The sequence below is a fragment of the Xyrauchen texanus genome, chromosome 26 (assembly GCF_025860055.1).
Source record: "Xyrauchen texanus isolate HMW12.3.18 chromosome 26, RBS_HiC_50CHRs, whole genome shotgun sequence".
NCBI classification, from domain to species: domain Eukaryota; kingdom Metazoa; phylum Chordata; class Actinopteri; order Cypriniformes; family Catostomidae; genus Xyrauchen; species Xyrauchen texanus.
In genome coordinates this window covers 17,026,074-17,051,586 of record NC_068301.1, presented here as the reverse complement: position 1 = coordinate 17,051,586, position 25,513 = coordinate 17,026,074, and the positions used below count along the sequence as shown (strand labels likewise).

Genomic DNA, 25,513 nt, shown 5'->3' with positions numbered 1-25,513 from the left:
TATTCTTCAGTTTATCAAACACCCTAGCATCGTGGTGAGTTTTAACATAGTTTTTTAATTGACAAACAGGCTGGATCAGTTCCAATGGATTTTTCGGTGAACACTTCTGTGAGTGTGTTTTTGATTATTTCTTTTTTTTCTTCTACCTGTTTTAGCCGAGTTGAACTGAAGAGGCTGTGTGAAATTTTCACCAGGATGTTTGCAGACCCACACAGCAAGGTACCCTTGCATGCCGCTTTTACACATGCTCCAGCACACACACACATACAGACACGATTTTGCAGACATAAACCAGCATGAACTCTTACATGTCCCAAACTCGTTTGACTATATCGGATTCTGCCTCAACCACAGCCCATGTTTTCGCCACAGACACACACAGTTCCGCAATCTCAGGCATGTGCTATGCACACTAACTCTCGGGTTGAAAACCGTGGCTAATCGCATGGTTTGGTTTGAGTGGATTTCTAATGCTGCTAGTCAGTTCACTCATCTTTTCTCAGCTGCCCCGAACTCCCTTCGAAGCTTTCTACTCTTTCATGCTTGCACTCATGAAAACACATACTGGGGCTGTCACAATTCAAGAGAAGTAAAAGATGAGATAATGGCCTTTACATTTTCAAACCTGTGTCTTTGTAGAGTCTTTCCTGTATCCAGTGCTGTGAAAAAAAAAGATGGGGAGTTGCCCCATCCTGATTTCTTCTGCTTTTGTGTACTTTTTCACACAGGCCCAGGTGGTATTGGATAAAAAAAAAATGTTGCTTCAATAAATAACATCATTTAAAAACTGTATTTGGTTTTATGTTAGATTTTGTTTGAAAATTTGAAAAGATTTGGTATGAGATGTATGTATGCATGTATGTATATACACTCACCTAAAGGATTATTAGGAACACCATACTAATACTGTGTTTGACCCCCTTTCGCCTTCAGAACTGCCTTAATTCTACGTGGCATTGATTCAACAAGGTGCTGAAAGCTCCTTTCTTCTTTAGAAATGTTGGCCCATATTGATAGGATAGCATCTTGCAGTTGATGGAGATTTGTGGGATGCACATCCAGGGCACGAAGCTCCCGTTAAACCACATCCCAAAGATGCTCTATTGGGTTGAGATCTGGTGACTGTGGGGGCCATTTTAGTACAGTGAACTCATTGTCATGTTCAAGAAACCAATTTGAAATGATTCGAGCTTTGTGAGATGATGCATTATCCTGCTGGAAGTAGCCATCAGAGGATGGGTACATGGTGGCCATAAAGGGATGGACATGGTCAGAAACAATGCTCAGGAAGGACGTGGCATTTAAACGATGCCCAATTGACACTAAGGGGCCTAAAGTGTGCCAAGAAAACATCCCCCACACCATTACACCACCACCACCAGCCTGCACAGTGGTAACAAGGCATGATGGATCCATGTTCTCATTCTGTTTACGCCAAATTCTGACTCTACCATCTGAATGTCTCAACAGAAATCGAGACTCATCAGACCAGGCAACATTTTTCCAGTCTTCAACTGTCCAATTTTGGTGAGCTCTTGCAAATTGTAGCCTCTTTTTCCTATTTGCAGTGGAGATGAGTGGTACCCGGTGGGGTCTTCTGCTGTTGTAGCCCATCCGCCTCAAGGTTGTGTGTGTTGTGGCTTCACAAATGCTTTGCTGCATACCTCGGTTGTAACGAGTGGTTATTTCAGGCAAAGTTGCTCTTCTATCAGCTTGAATCAGTCGGCCCATTCTCCTCTGACCTCTAGCATCAACAAGGCATTTTCAGCCCACAGGACTGCCGCATACTGGATGTTTTTCCCTTTTCACACCATTCTTTGTAAACCCTAGAAATGGTTGTGCGTGAAAATCCCAGTAACTGAGCAGATTGTGAAATGCTCAGACCGGCCCGTCTGGCACCAACAACCATGGCACGCTCAAAATTGCTTAAATCACCTTTCTTTCCCATTCTGACATTCAGTTTGGAGTTCAGGAGATTGTCTTGACCAGGACCACACCCCTAAATGCATTGAAGCAACTGCCGTGTGATTGGTTGATTAGATAATTGCATTAATGAGAAATTGAACAGGTGTTCCTAATAATCCTTTAGGGGTGTGTGTGTGTGTGTGTGTGTGTGTGTGTGTGTGTGTGTGTACACACAAAAACAGAAGAACTCCGAATGGGGCTAATCCTTTTTCACAGAACTGTACATTTTAATGATTTTAAGTCTAAATAGTCACAAACCTAAATGTAGATTTTATGGGAGCATTAGAAGTCAGAAAATTATTACAAAAAAATTCCTTTTCACAAAGCTGAAGGTTCACCACTATACTTCCATGTTTTAATAATGCGTTGGACAATTCTGAACCCAATTCTAGTGATTTCAGCAATCTCCTTGGGTGTTTTCTTTGCTTGATGCAGGCCAATAATTTTCATCTTTTGAAACACACCAACATCTTTTCCACAACCATGGGATATGTCTTCCAACATGGTTGTTTAAGAAATGAGAAGCTACACTGCATCAGTTAGGGTTAAAAGAATTGATGCTAGCTGAAACATATTAATCACTGCATTAATGGTCCAATCATAGGCTCTTAAGTATCTGCTTATTTAAAAATGTTGGGGGGGCCAGTTAGTGTATATACATGTGTGTGTATATATACATATACATATGCATACACATACATATACACAGTGCATCCGGAAAGTATTCACAGCGCTTCCTTTGTTCCACATTTTATGTTACAGCCTTATTCCAAAATTGATTCAATTAATTATTTTACTAAAAATTCTACAAACAATACCCCTAATGACATTGTGACAAGTTTGTTTGAAATCTTTGCAAATGTATTAAAAAAATTTTTTTTTTTTTTTTAAATCACATGTACATAAGTATTCACAGCCTTTGCTCAATATTTTGACGCACCTTTGGCACCAATTACAGCCTCAAGTCTTTTTGTGTATGATGCTACAAGCTTGGCACACCTATTTTTGGGCAGTTTCTCCCATTCTTCTTTGCAGGACCTCTCAAGCTCCATCAGGTTGGAAGGAGAAAGTCAGTGTACAGCCATTATCAGATCTCTCCAGAGATGTTCAATCGGGTTCAAGTCTGGGCTCTGGCTGGGCCACTCAAGAACGTTCACAGAGTTGTCCCATAGCCACTCCTTTGTTATCTTGGCTGTGTGCTTCGTCGTTGTCCTGTTGGAAGATGAACCTTCACCCCAGTCTGAGGTCCAGAGCGCTCGGTGGAAACAAGATGCACCTGAGCTCAATTTTGAGTGTCATGGCAAAGGCTGTGAATACTATGTACATAATTTTTTTATTTAATTTTTTTATCGTTTTTTTATTTTTAATAAATTTGCAAAGATTTCAAACAAACTTCTTTCACATTGTCATGGGATATTGTTTGTAGAACTTTGAGGAAAATAATGAATTTAATCAATTTTGGAATGTAGCATAACAAAATGTGGAAAAAGTAAAGCACTCTGAATACTTTCCAGATGCACTGTGTGTATATATACTGATTCAAAAAGCACAGATTAATCTGTTAACCCGATGTTTTTCGGTATACCTCTAATTGACAGCCCAGTCCCTACACACTTGCACATGTGCACTGACTAACCTGCATTTGAGGTGTCTCTCTCACTCGAAACGTTTTCCTGGAACCTCCCTCTGGCATCCTCTATTTTGTCGGGTAGGTTGTAGCTCCGCCCCATGTGTCTGATTGCTGGGCTTATGGCCCGCCCCTCTTTCTGATTTGCAGCGTGATTCCAGAGGCTTTGGCATGGCAGAATTCGGTATCAGTTCTGCCTCCTTTAAGGTATAATACACATTCATTCTCACACTCCTGTCCAATACAATCACATTGTACAGCTCTCTTATCTGTTCTTCAGGAGTCTTGAAAAGCCCTGGATTCTATTATGTGGATATTAAAAATCTGTATGTAAACTGGAAAATATGTGGTTAGGATCAGTGTTTTCATCCTTTTCATATTATAAACTCAGCAAAAAAAGAAACGTCCCTTTTTCTGGACACTGTATTTTAAAGATAGTTTTGTAAAAATCTAAATATATTATAAAAACTTTCTACTGAATCTGAAAAACACCAAAATAAAGATGCCCAGGTTCCCTGCTCATCTGTGTGAACATGCCTTAGGCATGCTGCATGGAGGCATGAGGACTGCAGATGTGGCCAGGGTAATAAATTGCAATGTCCATACTGTGAGACACCTAAGACGGTGCTACAGGGAGACAGGAATGACAGCTGATCGTCCTAGCAGCGACAGGCCACATTTAACAACTCCTGCACAGGATCGGTACATCCGAAAATCACTCCTGTGTGACAGGTACAGGATGGCAACAACAACTGCCTGAGTTACACCAGGAATGCACAATCCCTCCATCAGTGCTCGGATTGTCAGCAATGGGCTGAGAGAGGCTGGACTGATGGCTTGTAGGCCTGTTGTTAGGCAGGTTCTTACCAGATATCACCGGCAACAACGTCACCGATTGGCACAAACCCACCTTCACTGGACCAGACAGGACTGGCAAAAAAAATGCTCTTCACTTCATTGAGTCGCAGTTTGTCTCACCAGGGGTGATTGTCAGACTGCCGTTTATCGTCAAAGGAATGAGCATTACACCAAGGACTGTACTATGGAGCGGGATCGATTTGGAGGTGGGTCCGTCATGATCTGGGGCAGTGTTTCACAGCATCATTGGTCATTGCAGTTAATCTCAACGCTGTGCGTTACAGGGAAGACATCCTCCTCCCTCATGTGGTACCCTTTCTGCAGGCTCATCCTGATATGACCATCCAGCATGACATTCCACCAGCCATACTGCTCGTTCTGTGCATGATTTCCTGCAAGACAAGAAGGAATGTCAGTGGTCTGCCATGGCCAGCGAAGAGCCTGGATCTCAATCCCATTGAACACATTGGACATTGTTGGATCGGAGGGTGAGGGCTAGGGCCATTCCTCCCAGAAATGTCTGTGATCTTGCAAGTGCCTTGGTGAAAGAGTGGGATAACATCTCACAGCAAGAACTGGCAAATCTGGTGCAGTACATGAGGAGGAGATGCATTGCAGTACTTAATGCAGCTGGTGGCTATGCCAGATAATTTTTACTTTTGATACCCTTTGTTCAGGGACACATTCCATTTTGTCACATGTCTGTGAAACTTGTTCAGTTTATGTCTTAGTGGTTGAATCTTTTTATGTTCATACAAATATTTACACATGTTAAGTTTGCTGAAAATAAAAGCAGTTGAAAGTGAGAGGATATTTCTTTTTTGCTGAGTTTGTCGTCTTTATTTTTTATTTGTATTGGTTTGTAGTAGGTGGGATTGTTTTCTTTACATTTCTAGTGTATGAAGTCAAACTCTAGTTTACTCTATTAAGAAAATAAAAGATTTTGAAATGTATTAATATTATTATTTTCACTTGGTCTTGTTCCAAAATGGGTTGCAGTCAATATTTAATCTTTTATATGTTTATGGAAATTCATTTTATTTTATTTTTTTTTTCTTTCCTTCTTTTTTGTTCTCATGCCTTACCCTGTGATGGAACTGTAGAGAGTAAGTTTGGTTAACTTTTATGCAAATCAGTTTAATTTTGAGTGACTGCTTGTTTGTTTTTGTGTTATGCTTATTGTATACCATCAACTGTGAGATGTTTCTATAATAATTAACGTCACCTGTTGCAAAGCAATTAATCAGTTTTTTTGGCTGTGGGTTTGGGACACTTAACAGGGCAATCTCCTTTACTAATATACTAATCAATGAGAAAGTGAATGTTTAATGTCTAACAGATGACAAAACATTTTTGTTAACCCTGCTCTAAATCTGTTACTTTGCTGTTATTATATCTAGTTTGTTATCTGAACAGGTGTCCCCCAATTGTAAACATCATTATCCTATTAATATTCTAGAACAGGGGTGGGCAGCTATTTTGGTAAAGGGGGCCACATCGGGCTTTAAGTAGTGCATGGGGTCCACATTGTTTTTCTTTTGAGATACAATGTTCTGCAATGATTTGGTTTTTGTAAATTTTAAGCTCAAAGTGTGTTTATGACTAATGGGACTATTCTGCAATTGCCTAAAGTATTGTATTGCTCTACAAAGATAGATATTTTTCTATCAGGCATTAAAAACTGAATAAAGGCTGAGCTTATACATTTATTTTGCCATATTTTGCTACTTCCCTGGTAATTTATTATTCAATCTCTACATCAGGGGTCTGTTTTAATAAAAACAACTTTTAATGTTTGGGCAAAGCGGCGATGGTTTGACTTTCAGCACACAACTAAATAACACAGGCTGCATGACTATGATAAATGATTAATGCAAGACTTCGATTAACACTGGTGCGAAGGGACTTATTAAAAAAATACATATTCGTCTCTGGCTTGCTTTTGCTCGCATGTCAATGATGCCGAGATCTACTTTTATATTTAATTTAAGCACTGAGTAGGTTTACCTGCAAAGTAGCACCAAATATCACAAGCAGCCTCAAGAATGGACACAGAGTAGCCGTATAACACTTTTCCTTGAGCAGAATATTGCACTACAGATCACTAAGTTTGTTCAAAGGGGAAAGTGAGATAGAAAAAGCACACTTGCGTGCATGGTTGCCAGATTGCACAAAATAAGTATAACATTAGGCGGAATATTTCCAATTTGCACAAGTATAAATCATAAACTGGGGTTGTTGCGTCTCTTGTCTGGCAACCCTGAGCATGTTAAACGCTTGGGGAGGCGCGTGGCCATATGTTGCCCATGTCTGTTCCAGAATATTGGTTGTAACAATTAGCATGCTGTTTCTTTAATAGGGCAGTTTATTTTTGAACTTCCAAAGTAGGTAAATAGCCAAGTAGCAACTTTATCATATCCCAAGATAAGCTGTCTGAATCCCACTTTGCCAACTGAACCAAATCAACATAATATTCAGAGCCACTATTTTATCACTTTGTCCTAGAAAATACTAAAATATTCCAAAGGTAAGAAAAAATAATTTTGCTCTTTGCTTGCTTTATTTTATTTAAAAAAAAATTACTAATTTTGTGGACCACTGGGATAACAATTTTCCCATGCTGTTTTATTCTTATTTGTTCTGAACTCTTGGGATTTTTATACATTTTAGACAAAGATGGGAGATAAAAAAACAAACAAACATTGCAAGATTCATATCTGCTGTAACTATCTCTAACAAATGCAAATAATAAACGCCCTCAGATTGAACTAGATGAATGCATGAATTTATCATTACTGCTTACTGCTATTGCTCATGGGTCTGATTTTTGTTTAGTTTTTTTCTCCCCATATAGCTGTTGTTATATAACGCTTAAATACATTTTTGCAGGTTTTCAGCATGTTTCTGGAGACACTTGTGGACTTCATTGTGGTTCATAAAGAAGATCTGCAGGACTGGCTCTTTGTGCTACTCACACAACTGCTGAAGAAAATGGGAGCAGATCTGCTTGGCTCAGTACAAGCCAAAGTACAGAAAGCGCTAGACATCACAAGGTGCGTTGATGTAAATCTGGTGAAATCAGGTCTGGATGGTTGTAATCTGCTTGTTCTCAGATATTGATGCTCAAAAATAATAAATGTATTTATTTTGTGTCTCTCTTCAGAGAGTCTTTCCCTAATGATCTACAGTTCACCATCCTAATGAGGTTCACAGTTGACCAAACACAGACACCCAACCTAAAGGTAAGTGAATGTTGAAGTAGCACTATATCTTCTGACACTGTCTGGGTGAGCAGCTAAGATTGATTTTGTTGTTCAATATGCTGGAATCAGATTTGGATTGCAGGGCTAAAAAAATAAGGACTTTCTACTGGTCCCACCATAAAATATAATACATTTGATTTTTAACAACACAATTTATATGCACCAAAAAATTAGTTTATCATTTTAATTTAATATTACATTTCATTTACATAAGAAAATGGATACACATACACCTCAATTTAGTACAAAATATAATCTGTGTACCATCTAGACAACATTTCCTTGGTGACATTTAAATTAGCTGAATTCACCAACAATGTTCAGTACATCACAGAAAACCATTTTCATCCGCTTGCCCAAAATCTCTAACACTGGACCCAGACCCTCTCACACTGGCCCCAGACCATTGGGCCATCCTTATTTTTGAGGCCTGGATTGTAAAGATTGTTTTTTATGGATTACATGATGGCTGTCAGGGCTTGCTTATGTGATTTGGAGTTTCTATAGGATGTAATGTGTTAGGCAAATGTTTCAGGTTGTTGTTAGCTCTTTATAAAATCTCATGAACACCACAAGGAAATTACTTTGCGTAAGAATCTCCAACCCCTACCCCAAGTCCCAAAACCTAATTTGTTGCATCTACATACGCACAGACCCTTCCACCCTCTAACCAATCCATCACTTCACTTTCGGCATAATTTTTCAGCAGTATTAGTTAATACTGCCTTGCTGCCTCTCCCTCCCTCCCCTCTCTCTCTCTCTCTCTCTCTCTCTCTCTGTCTGGGGCTCCCTTTCATTGATGTGCTCTCCCTTTTTCTCTCTGAAGCCGGGGAAAAGGCGCTGTTGCTGGTACGGGGGCGGGGCTATAGAATTGCTTCCCCTCAGAAAGCGACGGCATTCTTGCACACTGCAGGAAAATATCCAAGTGTGGAGCCAAGCAGTACAGGTCAGTGAGACACAGGGGAAGCAATTCTATAACGCGCAGCTCCCACAAACAAAGTCTGCAAACGTCTTGTGAGTGGAACACATATTGTAGATAGACCAATAATTGGTTTGACTGATATTTTTTACCGATATTCACTAATCTATAACATGCAGCCCCCACAAACAAAATCTCCCTGCTCCTCATGAGTGGAACCCTTTTATAGTAAAGAGAGAGATAATCGGTTTGATTTTTATTTATTTTTTTTTACCAATATTCACACACCTTTAACATGCAGCCCCCTCAAACTAAATCTTCTAGCTCCTCATGAGTGGAACACTTTTATAGTAAAGAGAGACCATAAATCGGTTTATATTTTTTGTAACCTTTATTCACACATTTATAACATGCAGCTCCCACAAACAAAGTCTGCCAACTTCTTGTGAGTGGAACACATATTGTAGAGAGACCAATAACTGGTTTGACTGAAATTTGTTACCGATATTCACTAATCTATAACCTGCAGCCCCAACAAACAAAATCTCCCCGCTCCTCGTGAGTTGAACCATTTTATAGTAAAGAGAGACCGATAGTCGATTTGATATTGTTTTTAACCTTTATTCACACATTTATAACATGCAGCCCCCTCAAACTAAATCTCCCATCTACTCATGAAAGGAACACTTTTATAGTAAAAAGGGACCAATAATCGGTTTAAATGATATTTTTACTGATATTCACACATCTATAACATGCAGCCCTCAACTACTTTGCATTCTTCAGGAAACAGTGTTGTTCACAGGTAAAGTAACAATGATTTAATATGTTGAAATAATTTGACTGTTAACGTAACTGCCATCCATTCATGCAAAAAAAAATTATAATAATGATAATAACAACCTCTGTGAATAGTATATTCATTCGTTAATTGTTTCACCAGAAATAAAACCTTTAAAAATCGGTTCACATATTATTTATTTATTTATTTTACGTTTAAACTTAAAAATAGATGGCTTGAATGAAATTTTTGCTGAACACTTTTTTTTTTTTTTTTTTTTTGGCTGAAACCAAATGGCTATTCTTCACAACCTTTTTTTTTTTTTTTCTTAAACCACGTGTGTTTATTACATATTTTCTAATCTGATATTGCTTTCAGTTACCAATAAGAGTGCAGTTCTCACAACTGTCCAACACATTTTACCATATTTTAATACATTCACAAAATTGCACAGATTTTTCCCCTTCAATCAGCACAGACGATATGAAAAAAGAGCTCATTCCACGTGGGCCAAGTTATTACCTTGTTGTAGATTATATACATCTGCCACACAGGAAGAGGGAAAGGGAGCGGAGCATAAATGATTGAGAGTGTGAATCCCCTGGCACCACAAATGCAATGGAGACACAAGGTTTTATGTCTTTGAAACACCATGCTGAGCCCAATCACACCTGTCTTGGCTCTTCCCCCACCCACCAACATTGAGTTGCTTTATTTCATGCAATTACTGTTGGATGTCATTTATATTAACTTGTGAATGTGTGACTTTGTTTATTTGCTTGTAACAGAAGGAATTCAGCTTTAATGATGTGGAAATGCTGTTAAAATGTTTTGATTCTGAGTGCCTTTCCTGTAATATATGTGAAAATGTTTATTTGGAAGAGACTTTTATGATGATGAGGTAAAATTGTAGCTTTGGTTTAGCACAGTAAATTAGCTACATGACTGAAGGAGTAATGAATGTTACTATCTTGATATAAATTGCTTTAGTTAGCAGATAATTGTATCTCAGAGTTGTAACATGAGGAACATTTTTCAGGTAAAGGTGGCCATTTTGAAGTACATAGAAACACTGACACTACAAATGGAGCCGCAGGATTTTGTCAACTCAAGTGAAACCAGACTGGCAGTGTCGCGTATTATTACATGGACCACTGAACCCAAGAGCTCAGATGTCAGAAAGGTACAAGATATGGACATTCATGTGTTAACATGCTTGCATAAACAATAAATCAATTTCCTGCTTTGTAAATATCCCCAAAAATCCTTCAAATACAATTTTGCTTTTAGTGTAATTGTAGTTGAAAAAAATAGTTTTTTCTGATGGTGTTGATTTGGTATGAAGTAAATCATGTGCTTTGATTACAGGCAGCACAGTCAGTATTGATTTCATTGTTCCAACTGAACACACCAGAATTCACAATGCTTCTAGCAGCATTACCAAAAACCTTTCAAGATGGAGCCACCAAATTATTGCAGAACCACCTGCGGAACACAGGCAACACAGCCCAGGTGAGAAACATTACTAATACTGCTTGCTTGCTCCATTTATTTGAGTAATGACAAGATATGTTTTTAGATTTATATTTTTTAACATCTAAACCAGTGTTTCCTTGTAGCCCCACCACCTTACATATAAGAATGTCTGTCTGTATATATATATATGTATGTATATTTATATATGTATATTTATTTATTTATCATTTGAATTATATTTTGTGTGTGTGCGTGTGTGCGTGCGTGCATATATACAGTGGGTACGGAAAGTATTCAGACCCCCTTACATTTTTCACTCTTTGTTATATTGCAGCCATTTGCTAAAATCATTTAAGTTCATTTTTTTTCCTCATTATTGTACACACAGCACCCCATATTGACAGAAAAACACAGAATTGTTGACATTTTTTCACATTTATTAAAAAAGAAGAACTGAAATGTCACATGATCCTAAGTATTCAGACCCTTTAGTAGAAGCACCCTTTTGATCTAATACAGCCATGAGTCTTTTTGGGAAAGATGCAACAAGTTTTTCACATCTGGATTTGGGTATCCTAATTCCTCCTTGCAGATCCTCTCCAGTTCTGTCAGGTTGGATGGTAAACGTTGGTGGACAGCCATTTTCGGGTCTCTCCAGAGATGCTCAATTGGGTTTAAGTCAGGGCTCTGGCTGGGCCATTCAAGAACAGTCACGGAGTTGTTGTGAAGACACTACTTCGTTATTTTTAGCGGTGTGCTTAGGGTCATTGTCTTGTTGGAAGGTGAACCTTCGGCCCAGTCTGAGGTCCAGAGCACTCCAATATATCCCTGTACTTGGCCGCATTCATCTTTCCCTCGATTGCAACCAGTCGTCCAGACCCTGCAGCTGAAAAACACCTCCACAGCATGATGCTGCCACCACCATGCTTCACTGTTGAGACTGTATTGGACAGGTGATGAGCAGTGCCTGGTTTTCTCCACACATACTGCTTAGAATTAAGGCCAAAAAGTTCTATCTTGGTCTTATCAGACCAGAGAATCTTATTTATCACCATCTTGGAGTCCTTCAGGTGTTTTTTAGCAAACTCCATGCGGGCTTTCCTGTGTCTTGCACTGAGTAGAGGCTTCCGTCGGGCCACTCTGCCATAAAGCCCCGACTGGTGGATGGCTGCAGTGATGGTTGACTTACTACAACTTTCTCCCATCTCCCGACTGCATCTCTGGAGCTCAGCCACAGTGATCTTTGGGTTCTTCTTTACCTCTCTCACCAAGGCTCTTCTCCCCCGATAGCTCAGTTTGGCTGGACGGCCAGCTCTAGGAAGGGTTCTGGTCATCCCAAACGTCTTCCATTTAAGGATTATGGAGGCCACTGTGCTCTTATGAACCTTAAGGGCAGCAGACATTTGTTTGTAACCTTGGCCAGATCTGTGCCTTGCCACAATTCTGTCTCTGAGCTCTTCAGGCAGTTCCTTTGACCTCATGATTCTCATTTGCTCTGACATGCACTGTGAGCTGTAAGGTCTTATATAGACAGGTGTGTGGCTTTCCTAATCAAGTCCAATCAGTATAATCAAACACAGCTGGACTCAATTGAAGGTGTAGAACCTTCTCAAGGATGATCAGAAGAAATGGACAGCACCTGAGTTAAATATATGAGTGTCACAGCAAAGGGTCTGAATACTTAGGACCATGTGATATTTCAGTTTTTCTTTTTTAATAAATGCGCAAAAATGTCAACAATTCTGTGTTTTTCTGTCAATATGGGGTGCTGTGTGTACAATGAGGAAAAAAAATGAACTTAAATGATTTTAGCAAATGGCTGCAATATAACAAAGAGTGAAAAATTTAAGGGGGTCTGTACCCACTGTGTATATATATATATATACATACATATATATATGTATGTATGTATGTATGTGTATATATATATATATATATATGTGTGTGTATATGTGTGTGTGTGTGTGTGTGTGTATATATGTATGTACATACACACACTGATCAGTCACAACATTAAAATCACCTGCCTCACGCTGAGTGACTCCAGCCAAGTGTCCTAAGCAACCAAATTGGCCTGGTTGCTAGGAAGGGTAGAGCCACACAGGGTAACCTCCTCGTGATCGCTATAATGTGGTTCGCTCTTGGTGGGGTGCGTGGTAAGTTGTGCCCCCACACGTGCTATATCTCCACGGTAGTGCGCTCAACAAGCCACATGATAAGATGCAAGGATTGATGGTCTCAGGTGCGGATGCACAGAGTCACTATGCCACCTGAGGACTTGGAGCACATTAGGAATTGGGCATTCCAAATTGGGAGAAAAAGGGGAACATGATAACTCCAATAACCGCTCTGTACAATTGTGGTGAGAAGAATAGCATAGCGGGTTGGTGCTGTTTTGGCGGCTCGAGGGGAACCTACACAATATTAGGCAGGGGGTTTTAATATTATGGCTGATCAGTGTATATATATATTAGAGCTGTCAGAATGTACGCGTTAACGCATGTGATTTAATCAGTTTAACAACTTAATCTTTCTTAATCGCAATTAACGTATCACAATACATTGGAAACTTTGTGTCAGCCCAGAGTCATTGCACTGACACACACCACAAACACACAACCACGCTTCTGTGGCATTGATAAATGATGGAGAAAGGATCTCTTAACACTATTTGTTGTACAAAACAAGCCCAGATGGGACTGAAAAATGCTTGATTTTTATCACAAGTAAGGCGCATTATAATTACCACAGCTGGTCAAGTCTTAACTATCACCAAAACCCAGAATGAGACATTTTTGTCTGCAAGTGCTTTTAGTATGGTGTTCAAAAGGCACTTGATGCTGGAGCTGACACCCTGATGCGAATCATGAACGCAGCTTCACGATTGCTGTAGGAATGTGGATAGCCACAGTCTGCCAGCTGATTAATATTTGGGTGGATGGATGTCTAAGGGATTTAAAGCCCATTGCAATGAATATGCAACCTATGTGGGGACTAGTTCTTTTAATTAGTCAAACATCCTCTTAGACTTTGGGGAAACTTTTACTTGAATTGGTGCTATTTTTGTACATTTCTATCTTTATACTGTGGCTTTGTTATGAAAATGTTAATAAAGCATTATATTGTTACACATTGTTTTGTTTTCTTAAGATAGAAATAAATTAATTTTGACAGGAAAATAAGTAAATAAAAATGTAAGCGTTTCAGAATCAGCGATTAATCGTGATTACCTGCAAAATATTATGCAGTTTATCGCAATTAAAAAAAAATGTCAACTGACAGCGCTAATGTATATACCGTGTGTGTGTGTGTGTGTGTGTGTGTGTGTGTGTGTGTGTCAGTGTCAAATAGATATATACACATACACAATAGATAGATGGATGGATAACATGTGTTATTAATTGCTGTGGTAATTTTCTGTGTGATTACTTCTCTCAACGTGCCTTGTGGCAAAATATATGCTGATAGAAAGCTTGATGATGTCAGCAACCGTAACTAAGGGAAACGGGGCATATAGGTCCTCTCAATTTTGTAGCTGTTGACGCACATCTATATCAACCCTGTAACTTCTTGATGGCCTCATTATAAAGCATTATCATATCAACAAGGTATGGATTTTTAAGAGGTTTTGCAGTTTCTGTTTATGAAGTTGCAGAAAGTCCATGCATTTTTAAGATCCAAGAGAAGGAAACTTAAAAGCACTTGGTGCGCTTCATCCTCACGCAGTTGTGCCAAGATGCTTTCGATGTCTGAGCACATAATGCTTAAGTTATGTTTTGATGGTTGCCATGGTGTCAAGGTCTTTGGGGAAAAAAAACAAAAAAACATTTATTTATGTTTTTAGATTTTTCTTAACACGTTGAGTTCCCTTACATGCTGTTTTTCTGGTAAAGGGCATTTTATGTATCTTTGACTGGCTCAAAGCATATGAGGTTCCTAGGTTGGGAACCACATATATAAACCATGCAAACATCAGTTACATTGAGCATAGTAATACCAAGATGACAGTAAGCTTTTTAGGGCCCTGTAAAACCTTAATACGGAAAACTTTAAAACTCTTACAGTATCTCACAAAAGTGAGTACACCCCTCACATTTTTGTAAATATTTGATTATATCTTTTCATGTGACAACACTGAAGAAATGACACTTTGCTACAGTGTAAAGTAGTGAGTGTACAGCTTGTATAACAGTGTAAATGTGCTGTCCCCTCAAAATAACAACATTAATGTCTAAACCGCTGGCAACAAAAGTGAGTACACCCCTAAGTGAAAATGTCCAAATTGGGCCCAAAGTGTCAATATTTTATGTGGTCACCATTATTTTTCAGCACTGCTTTAACCCTCTTGGGCATGGAGTTCACCAGAGCTTCACAGGTTGCCACTGGAGTCCTCTTCCACTCCTACATGACGACATCATTGAGCTGGTTGATGTTAGAGACCTTGTGCTCCTCCACCTTCCGTTTGAGGATGCCCCACAGATGCTCAATAGGGTTTAGGTGTGGAGACATGTTTGGCCAGTCCATCACCTTCACCCTCAGCTTCTTTAGCAAGGCAGTGGTCGTCTTGGAGGCGTGTTTGGGGTCGTTAACATGCTGGGATACTGCCCTGCGGCCCAGTCTCCGAAGGGAGGGGATCATGTTCTGCTTCAGTATGTCACAGTACATGTTGGCATTCATGGTTCCCTCAATGAACTGTAGCTCCCCAGTGCCGGCAGCACTCATGGAGCCCCAGACCATGACACTCCCACCACCATGCTTGACTATATGCAAAACACACTTGTTTTTGTACTCCTCACCTGGTTTCCACCACACGCTTGACACCATCTGAACCAAATAAATTTATCTTGGTCTCATCAGACCACAGGACATGGTTTCAGTAATCAATGTCCTTAGTCTGCTTGTCTTCAGCAAACTGTTTGCGGGCTTTCTTGTGCATCATCTTTAGAAGAGGCTTCCTTCATTTAGACCAATTTGATGCAGTGTGTGGCGTATGGTCTGAGCACTGAGGCTGACACCCCCCCACCCCTTCAACCTCTGCAGCAATGCTGGCAGAACTCGTACGTCTATTTCCCAAAGACAACCTCTGGATATGACGCTGAGCACGTGCACTCAACTTCTTTGGTCGACCATGGCGAGGCATGTTCTGAGTGGAACATGTCCTGCTAAACCACTGTATGTTCTTGGCCACCATACTGCAGCTCAGTGTCAGGGTCTTGGCAATCTTCTTATAGCCTAGGCCGTCTTTATGTAGAGCAGGGGTTCTCAACCTTTTGCAAGCTGGGCCCCCCCAAAGCTGGTTCATTGCAGTTGGGGCCCCAGTGCCCCCCGCCCCGTCCCGCGCTTTATTGTTGTTGTTGTTATTATTATTATTATTATTATTATTATTATTATTATTATTATTATTATTATAATTGGCAGTAGCACCAGACTTCTAATATGAGCTTGCAGGCATTATTATTATTATTATTATGAGTAGTAGTAGGCCTATCATCATTACTAGGCTATTGCTATATAATTATATGAGGTTACATGCTTTATTGTTGTTATTATTATTATTATCATCATCATCAGTAGGCCTATTATCATTACTAGGCTATTGCTATAATTGGGAATTGGCACCAGACCTCTGATATTAATTTATGCTTCATTATTGTTATTATTACTAGGCCTAATAGTAGGCATCATCTGCATTTTTTACAGAAGCTTGCTGGTAGGTGATGTTAATGTGAGACCTGAGCCTGCTTTGCCTTGCAAAGATCCTCAATTCTTGGCTCAATGTTTGATAAACATAGCCTCAAATCATCCTCGATTTGTGCCCGATTGCGGTATTTCGTTTTGAGTGCAGTCATTTTTGAGAATCCTGCCTCACACAAATATGTCGACGCGAAAGGAAAGAGAATCTTCAAGGCGACGTCACAGATTTCAGGGTATTCCTGCATCAGTGCTGCCCAGAATGACGAAAGAGGGCAGGAGCTAAAGAGTTCCTTCAGTCTACTGTCACGCTTCAGCTCAATAAGCTGTTCCTGCATATCAATTGATGGCTCGTTTGCTGTGCACACAAACGGATCTCGAACCCACGCAAAAGAGCGATAATCCTCTTTAAAGTACGTCGCAAATTGTTTTCTCATTGCTGACAGGTGCTCAGACGCTGATTGAAATAGGGAGGAGAAACCGTGTGACGTGCCTGCATCAGTGATAAAGTCTGCAAGGCTGGGGAACATGTCGCAGTTCCCTCGACTGATGCAGCCATGCCAGTGTGTGAAGGCGTGCACTTTGTCTGCAAGGAGCAAAATATGAGTTTCGCGGCCTTGCAAAGACAGGTTGAAATCAAACAAATGAGCGCCGTTTTCTAAAGTCTATGAGCGCAGCACACACAAATAAACTAAATTGACATACTGCAGTTAAATTTCAAAATGTGGTGTTTTTATATTTATAACATTTGAATACAGTTCAGCAACATACATCACACCGACCTGATCGACCAAGAGAGCTGACAATTGACCATCACTTAATTTACCATCACCTCATGATTGAAAATGTGACACTGATTTCATATGACAGTTCAACAAACAAGTTAATAATATTAAGTCACTTACATTTTAGACGAAATAATGACTGTTTTGGTCTATTTTAGCAGCGAAAATAGATCCGATGAATCCAAACAAAGATCACAGCATAGCCATAGCGCATCTCACAGCAATACTCAATCGTGTTTTGAATGATTCAGTGTTGTGAACGAATCGGTTGAGTCAAAGATTCAATGACCCATTCACAAACATCTGTCTCATTCTTGATGAATCGGCCGTTTGAACGAATCGTTTGAATGAACGACTCAATGACTCGCTTAATGAAACCGCTTAATGCCACCTGCATTTGCGCTCACTATCGACAAACCAATCAAATTTGTTCAAAACTTTTTTTTTTAAATCAGTCCAAACACATTTACATTTTTATTCAGGAGTTATGTATATACAAAACTATAACTTTTTATGACAGTAGTTTAGTGATAAAAAAAATTTGCCCAAAACTTTTTTTTTTTTTTCCAAGTTTTTTTTCCCTTCCATCGTAGCCTACTCGCGCCCCCCCGGGAGAGTGTCCGCGCCCCACCGGTTGAGAACCGCTGATGTAGAGCAACAATTATTTTTCCAGATCCTCAGAGAGTTCTTTGCCATGAGGTGCCATGTTGAACTTCCAGTGACCAGTATGAGGGAGTGTGAGAGCAATGACACCAAATTTAACACACCTGCTCCCCATTCACTCCTGAGACCTTGTAACACTAACAAGTCACATGACATCGGGGAGGGAAAATTGCTCATTGGGCCCAATTTGGACATTTTCACATTTTCAGGGGTGTACTCACTTTCGTTGCCAGTGGTTTAGACATTAATGGCTGTGTGTTGAGTTATTTTGAGGGGACAGCAAATTTACACTTATACAAGCTGTACACTCACTACTTTACATTGTAGCAGTGTCATTTCTTCAGTGTTGTCACATGAAAGGATATAATCAAATATTTACAAAAAGGTGAGGGGTGTACTCACTTTTGTGAGATACTGCAAATACACTTGCTGCCTCTTCTCTCTCAGCACTAAGAAAGGATTTGTTCTTGCAGGCTACGATGGGAAGCCCTCTCACCCGACACACCCCAAGATCACCAGCCGGTTGGTCAAGTCCCTTAACCTCCCCTACAAACACATTACAGAACCCACCTTCACCAAGGTACTGCTTTAACTCCCATTCCACTGAATCCAAACTTTGATAAAACATAAATTAATCTGTCGTTTGATCAGCTACGCTTTGCATGTCCTTTTGAATACGTGCACAGTGCATTTGATTACGATACAGAGAACATGAACTCTGAGGAGATCTACAGTTCTCTGAGAGGAGTCAGCCAGGCCATCCAGAACTTAAGTGTCCGCAGCCAAGAGGACATGACTGAACCTATGCGAAAAAGAGAAGGGGACGGAGAAGATGTAAGCCAAAACGGTCTTTTTAGCGGAATATCACTTATTTGTATGAGTAGCACCCAGATCTAAAGACCTGTCACTGACGTGTGGATGTATCTGTGCAGGGAGGTGTTGAAACTACAGACTCTGGTCGGACAGCGCTGGATAACAAGACCTCTCTTCTAAATACTATGCCGCTCCTCTCCTCAAGTCCCCGCCCAACACGGGAATACCAGCCAGTCAGCTACTCTGACTCCTTCACCTCCTCCCCTTTTAGTAAAAGCCTTAAAGATGTAGACCAAGATTCAGAGTCCCTCACAGATGGTAAGACAATTGTCAAGTGAATTGTTTGTGTACTATCTGTAAGCAATTATGTGTGACTCTTAATAAATCCTGTATGCACGTGAGTGGGTCTGATTTCCTTTCTGTTGATGGTGTTTACAGACAGCGGTGTGGACCAGTCTGAGGTGATTTCTGAGCTTCTAAAGGAGCTCTCGAATCACAGTGAGCGAGTGGAAGAGAGGAAGGCTGCGTTGTGTGAGCTAATGAGGCTGATCAGAGAAACACAACTACATGTTTGGGATGAGCACTTCAAAACCATCCTCCTGCTGCTCCTGGAGACACTAGGGGATGGAGAGGTATACACAATAAACACACATGCTGTTGCTCTAATGCTGGGATTTTTTTATAAACATCAAGATTTTAAGTTACAATGTATATGAATGTACTAGGGAAAGGGTATATTCTAGGTCCTGTAACTGGTGACCATTTAAGTTTTTTTTTTTTTGTTTTACCATTTTTAATCACTAAATATATATATATATATATATATATATATATATTTTATTTCCTTTTAACAGTTTAGTTTGAATTGATTGACTGATTAATTTCTAAAAGGACAAATATTTATGTGGTCATATCAATTATCATGAGGTCATAAGCATGCATAATAATTAGATGATTTAAAAAAATGTAGATGGAGTTTAGCATGTAACACTACAGAACACGGTAACTACATACAACTCCAGTTCCTGAATTAGAATTTTACACCCCCACCCTTGTATGTTAGTTTAAATATTTAAATATTTATCGTATTTAAGCTATTTTTCGTCATGCTTCAGCTACTAATATGTAGGGATGTGCCAGAGTGGTCGACTAATCAACTAGTCATCCAACAACTGATTAGTGGATTAGTGGGGTCTACCTCTAAGATTAAGATTTTTAGTGGTGGTGGTTTTAATGGGAGACACATTTGTCAAATTATTTGAGGGATGCAATTTCTTAGATCATTTTTGCATGAAGATGGCTTGCTGTGCTTAACAGTCAGCACAGTAAAACCCTCTGCAAGAAGTTTCGTCTCTTTAATGCTTTAGGTAAAGTCTTTTTATGCGCTGTTGTTACAGCAAAGTGCTGCATCAACAATACATTTCAAGATGATCACTGTCGGACATGAAATCCTCTGCTGTGAGTATTTGTGAAGTGATGTAAAGAGATATTGAAGTCTTTTGCTGATTCTGCTTAAATAGTTGCAGTAAAAAAACTTTAAACTGCTTGATGTCTTGAACTAGATATGTATCTGCAGTATTATCTTACAGCTCTGCACTTTTGAATGCACAGCGAGGATGGTCCTGAAGCACTCTGGTTACATAAAAGTACTTCATTCTATGCTCATTCTCGGATTTGTGATGCTCTGTATTGGAGCCTTTCATATTTCTTACTTTTCTTACTTTGATAGTTTTGGGCAAGAAGGTGGTATAGTTATTTAGCCTATATATTTGTTGAAAACTAGCATCCGTTTATCCCTCTGAAATGCCTCTGATCGAGGTCACGTAAACATAACTGATCATAATTCTCTATCCTTGACACGGATTAGTGGACTAGTTCTTCAAACAACCAACCCACTAGTCAATTATGAAAATTGGTAGTTTTGCACATCCCTACCAATAAGAGTGTAGTACTAGTGTAAGCTTTGTTTAACACATTTACTATTGAAAATGTACACATTTTGGGAAGATTTTTCCTTGAAATCGACAAAGAAAATGTGAAAAAAGTCCATAGATATAGTCTGGGACTAGTCAGGAGTAAAATCCTAAAGCACATAGTTTATTTGCTTGTATACTTATCTATATTTCTCTTGCCCTCTCCCAGCATGTCATCCGGGCATTAGCACTGCGAGTGTTAAAAGAGATCCTTAACAGGCAACCGTGGCGCTTTAAAAACTATGCTGAACTCACTGTTATGAAGACCCTGGAAGCACATAAAGACCCACACAAAGAGGTCAGGCATATTGAATCAACACTGACACTCAAGATCTTGTAGATAGACATGAATCCCATTAGACACATTAAACCATACTGAGTTTAAAAAAAAAAAAAAAAAACATTTAAATGTCCTTTTTAATGTGTATCAGGTGGTGCGGGCTGCAGAAGAGGCAGCATCTATGTTGGCCACCTCAATAAGTCCCGATCAGTGTATTAAAGTGTTGTGCCCCATCATCCAGTCAGCCGACTACCCCATTAACCTGGCTGCCATCAAGATGCTCACAAAAGTCATCGACCGTCTTCCCAAAGAGGGTCTGCTTCAGATGCTCCCTGAGATAGTCCCTGGGCTCATTCAGGTAAGTGCTACATTATATAGCATTAAAAACATGTCTTTAGATCTTTGCTTTATATTACTTAAGTTGAATGAGATGTCACCATACAAACAATTATGATTATCTGTTATAGATGATGTACAAGAATCCAAGACACTAATTGGTGCAAATATAAAGAAAAGTACAAAATAGCAAGCTTAAAGTGATTGTTCACCCCAATTAAAAAAGTATTCTCTCATCATTTACTCATATGCCATCTCAGATGTGTATGACTTTCTTCCTTCTGCTGAACACAAACAAAGATTTTTAGAAGAATACTTCAGGTCCTTACAATGCAAGTAATGGTGGCCAGAACTTTTAAGCTCCTGAAAGCACATAAAGGCAGCAAAAATGTAATTCAAATGAATCCAATGTTTCAATCTGAATCTTCAGAAGCGATATGATATGATAGGTGTGGTTGAGAAACAGATCAATATTTAAGTCCTTTTTACTAGAAATTCTCCTTCCTGTTCAGTAGGTGGCGATATGCACAAAGAATGCGAATCACCAAAAACAAATGAAGAATGTGAAAGTGGAGATTTAGAGTAAAAATTACTTCACCCACACCTGTCATACTGCTTCTGAAGATATAGATTAAACAACTCTAGTTATATGGATTACTTTTATGCTGCCTTTATGTGCTTTTTGGACCTTCAAATTTCTGGTCTCCATTCACTTGCATTGTGAGGACCTACAGAGCTGAAATATTCTTCTAAAAATCTTTGTGTTCAGCAGAAGAAAGTCCTATACATCTGAAATGGCATGATGGAGGGTAATTTTTTTTCTTTTTTTTCTTTCATTTTTTAGGTGAACTATCCCTTTAAAGTTCAATTTGCATCATATTTAAAAATACATATACAACACCATGTCTTTGTTAAAATCATTGACTTATTTGAGGATGTTGTATAGTTATAGGGATATCTTGTGATTTATAAATTTGCTTTTCTTTGTAGGGTTATGATGACTCTGAGAGCAGTGTACGAAAGGCTTGTGTATTTTGCCTGGTGGCCATCTATGCTGTCATTGGAGAGGATCTTAAACCTCATCTTAGCCAGCTTTCTGGCAGCAAGGTGAGCTGGTTTTCTCTTGGTGAAGACCTACCTTTTAAATTTGTAGAGCGTGACATTAGAGTAAGCTGTAACATACTTTCCCTCTCTGTCTTTACAGCTGAAACTGTTGAATTTGTACATAAAGCGAGCTCAGAGCGGCTCCAGTGGAAGTGACCAGTCTTCAGATGTTGGAGGGCAGGGCCTGTAGCTCTGCCATTGTGATTCAGAACTACAGCTCTCTCTTAGAGCAGGGGGACCCTAGCTGGCTTTTTAACTCTCATGCATACAGAAACAAACTCACACACGCTTGCCTACAAATACACGAAGCCGCATGCACCTACACAGCTGGACACTCTCCACTGGCTCCACACTACCTTCCAGACAAAAGAGCATCAGGAGACAACGGTGATATTTATGAACAACTCTGCACACAGGCAACAGGAAGAGGGGGATGTTGTGGGTTTCATTTGGCAATGTGCAGATAATTTCTTTTTTAGCAAAGAGCCTTTGAAAATGCTGATTTTTAAGATGATGTTTCAGAACTCATTGATCTGAGCAACATGTCATAAACTTTCCCAATTGCTCACTATTAATTATTAATGGTCATATCAGTTCATAACATTGAGCAGTTAGTCCAGCTTGCTCTTATAAGGCATACTTTGCTTGGCTATATGCATGTCATGAATAAACCTTTTTATCTGGTTGTGTCCATGGCTTGATGGGCCATGCTTCAGTCGTCACGCACACAAGAATCTCCAGCGAAGCCAGATGTGATACCACAACACAGGCAGTATGTATCTATATATAACATTACATAACAAAGGAATATTCGAGAAGATCTTGTGCTGTCCTTGAGGGTGCGTGAATTCTTTAAGTAGCATAGTGTCATTCTTCTCTGATGGGAAATTTGTAGAAATGTATTTACGCATCTAAATGCCGCAACTGTCTTGTCACTTCTTTCCTATAGTGTCAGTCTTTCTCCCCTGTGAGGAGGTGCGCTTTCTTCCCGATGTATTTCTAGAACTGTGCTAACAATGAAATTAAAATAAAGACAAGTGTACAGTCATGAACAAATGGTCTCTTCATATTTTACCCATACATCCTTATATTATATGAAACTTATTATTTAAGGGAATACCTTACTGTGGTGAAATTGTAAGTTATGAATATCACCTGCACATTATTATAATTTCACTTAAGTTACATAAAATATAAATGCATTTTGTTCTGCCACTTGATCTTGTGACGTATTTATAGGAAATTAAACAGAAGGCAATTTAACGCAGCCTCGCGCACAAAAATGAACGTGTCTGTTGCGTCTGATTTGCAGTTATAATGCATCGTCATTGAGAGGCGATCGCGTGCGTTGTTTCAGTGGTTTAAACTTTACTGCTGATAAACAAGGTAAGAATAGAGTGGCTAGATATGACATACAGTTGTGGACGCTGTCCTTAGTTGTTTTTCGAATTGATCTGAAGTAGGAAGTTTTGCAATGCTGTTCTGGCAGCTGCTTACATGAAGCTTTTAGGAGCGATAGCGTTACATCACGCGGTAAGACCGAGTACTGGACTGGATACTCCTGTTTTATGGGAATAACTGTTCTGTTCTTTTACGTAAGGAGTTCATTTTCTAATATATAATTTCGTAATATAAGGTTGCATAAGTTACGTCTATATAGGCAGTACAATTATTTAAATAAGTGAAAAATAAGACTGGGAAATGGTACATTCATTAGTTTACAGGTATAATTCTAAATATTTGTAGGTAGGAACTTTTCGACACAAGTGACTGACAAGAGTTTAGATTTACTCTTTATTTACATTGGTTCAACATCTTTGACTCCATGGCCCCCTTCCATCGGAAACTAGAAGTGTTTATAAATTGTAGGCCTGCATCTTAATTTAAAGCTGAAGTATGTTATTTTTTTCTGTGTTATAATGCTTTCTTCTACCAGAGATTAATATTCAGATACAACTAGAAGTAAGCCATTCATAGGTTAATTTTCTTGAAAACGGTAAACACGGTCTCTGTGGCACTATAACTGAAATAAAAATTCCAGTTTGTTTTGAGCGACCTGCTAAGACCCGCCCCAATAACGGTAATCAACCAATGGCGTGAGTTGGGGGCGGGGCCATCTCTTTGTTTGACCAATGGAAGACAGGGGGCGTATTCAGAAAGCTTCTTTGAAAACCGTTTTATTTTTGCAATTCCATTCGGTGGCACTAGTGTCGTACAAATTACATTAGCTTTTAAACATTTTAAGATTATTTTTATATTTCTTATTTTAAATTAAACTAATTTTGGGTCATCTGGCCACCTTGAAAGAGTACTGAGGCCTCAGAGTGGGCCCATGGCCACTGATTTGACGTCACATTCATTTGATACAATTTAATGTCACAATTTAAGCACTGTAAGGATGTAAAGATGTTGACATCTTAAATGTAAGTAGACATTGACATTTCTAAAATAATGGGGGAAGAAAAGAGAAAAAAATAGTCAGTTGTCTGTAATGAGAAATTAAACAGATGTGAAGACAACTGTTATTATAAATGTCCTTTTATGGGTCCTCTGTACATTTAATGGTTTCATTTGGCCATGGAGAACCTCGTTGAAAGGTTTGGTTGACACTTTCATTTTTAGTCCTTTCCCCATTAAAAGAGTAATAAAGAATTGTAAACTTGTGACAAAAATACCGTCACATAATTATCCATATACACATCTGTTGCATTTCCAATATTATTGTTTTACAAGGAAATTCCATTCTTGGTCAGGTCTAGGCTCAGCAACATTATGCAGCAATAAAATGAAATCAGCTGACTACCTGAATGTACTGAATGACCAGGTTATCCCATCAATGGGTTTTTTCTTCCCTGATGGCACAGGCATATTCCAGGACGACAATGCCAATATTCATCGGGCTCAAATTGTGAAAGAGTGGTTCAGGGATCATGAGGAATCATTTTCACACATGAATTGGCCACCACAGATTCCTTACCT

At 39.2% G+C, this 25,513-nt stretch overlaps 1 protein-coding gene across 16 annotated transcripts in view; it reads left to right on the top strand.

The window, feature by feature from the left end:
• LOC127619610 (CLIP-associating protein 2-like) overlaps window positions 1-23,580 on the top strand; it is a 95,515-nt gene extending 71,935 nt beyond the window's left edge. For all 16 annotated transcript variants that reach the window (XM_052092519.1, XM_052092518.1, XM_052092515.1 and 13 more), the window contains 13 exons: window positions 156-219; window positions 7,340-7,503; window positions 7,614-7,692; window positions 10,453-10,596; window positions 10,782-10,925; window positions 18,502-18,608; window positions 18,715-18,862; window positions 18,961-19,159; window positions 19,280-19,473; window positions 20,984-21,112; window positions 21,246-21,452; window positions 22,421-22,537; window positions 22,635-23,580. In XM_052092519.1, the coding sequence (XP_051948479.1) occupies window positions 156-219; window positions 7,340-7,503; window positions 7,614-7,692; window positions 10,453-10,596; window positions 10,782-10,925; window positions 18,502-18,608; window positions 18,715-18,862; window positions 18,961-19,159; window positions 19,280-19,473; window positions 20,984-21,112; window positions 21,246-21,452; window positions 22,421-22,537; window positions 22,635-22,724 (1,786 nt within the window). In that variant the 3' untranslated portion in view covers window positions 22,725-23,580. The remainder of the gene's footprint in view (window positions 1-155; window positions 220-7,339; window positions 7,504-7,613; window positions 7,693-10,452; window positions 10,597-10,781; window positions 10,926-18,501; window positions 18,609-18,714; window positions 18,863-18,960; window positions 19,160-19,279; window positions 19,474-20,983; window positions 21,113-21,245; window positions 21,453-22,420; window positions 22,538-22,634) is intronic.
• Window positions 23,581-25,513: the final 1,933 nt, after the last annotated feature.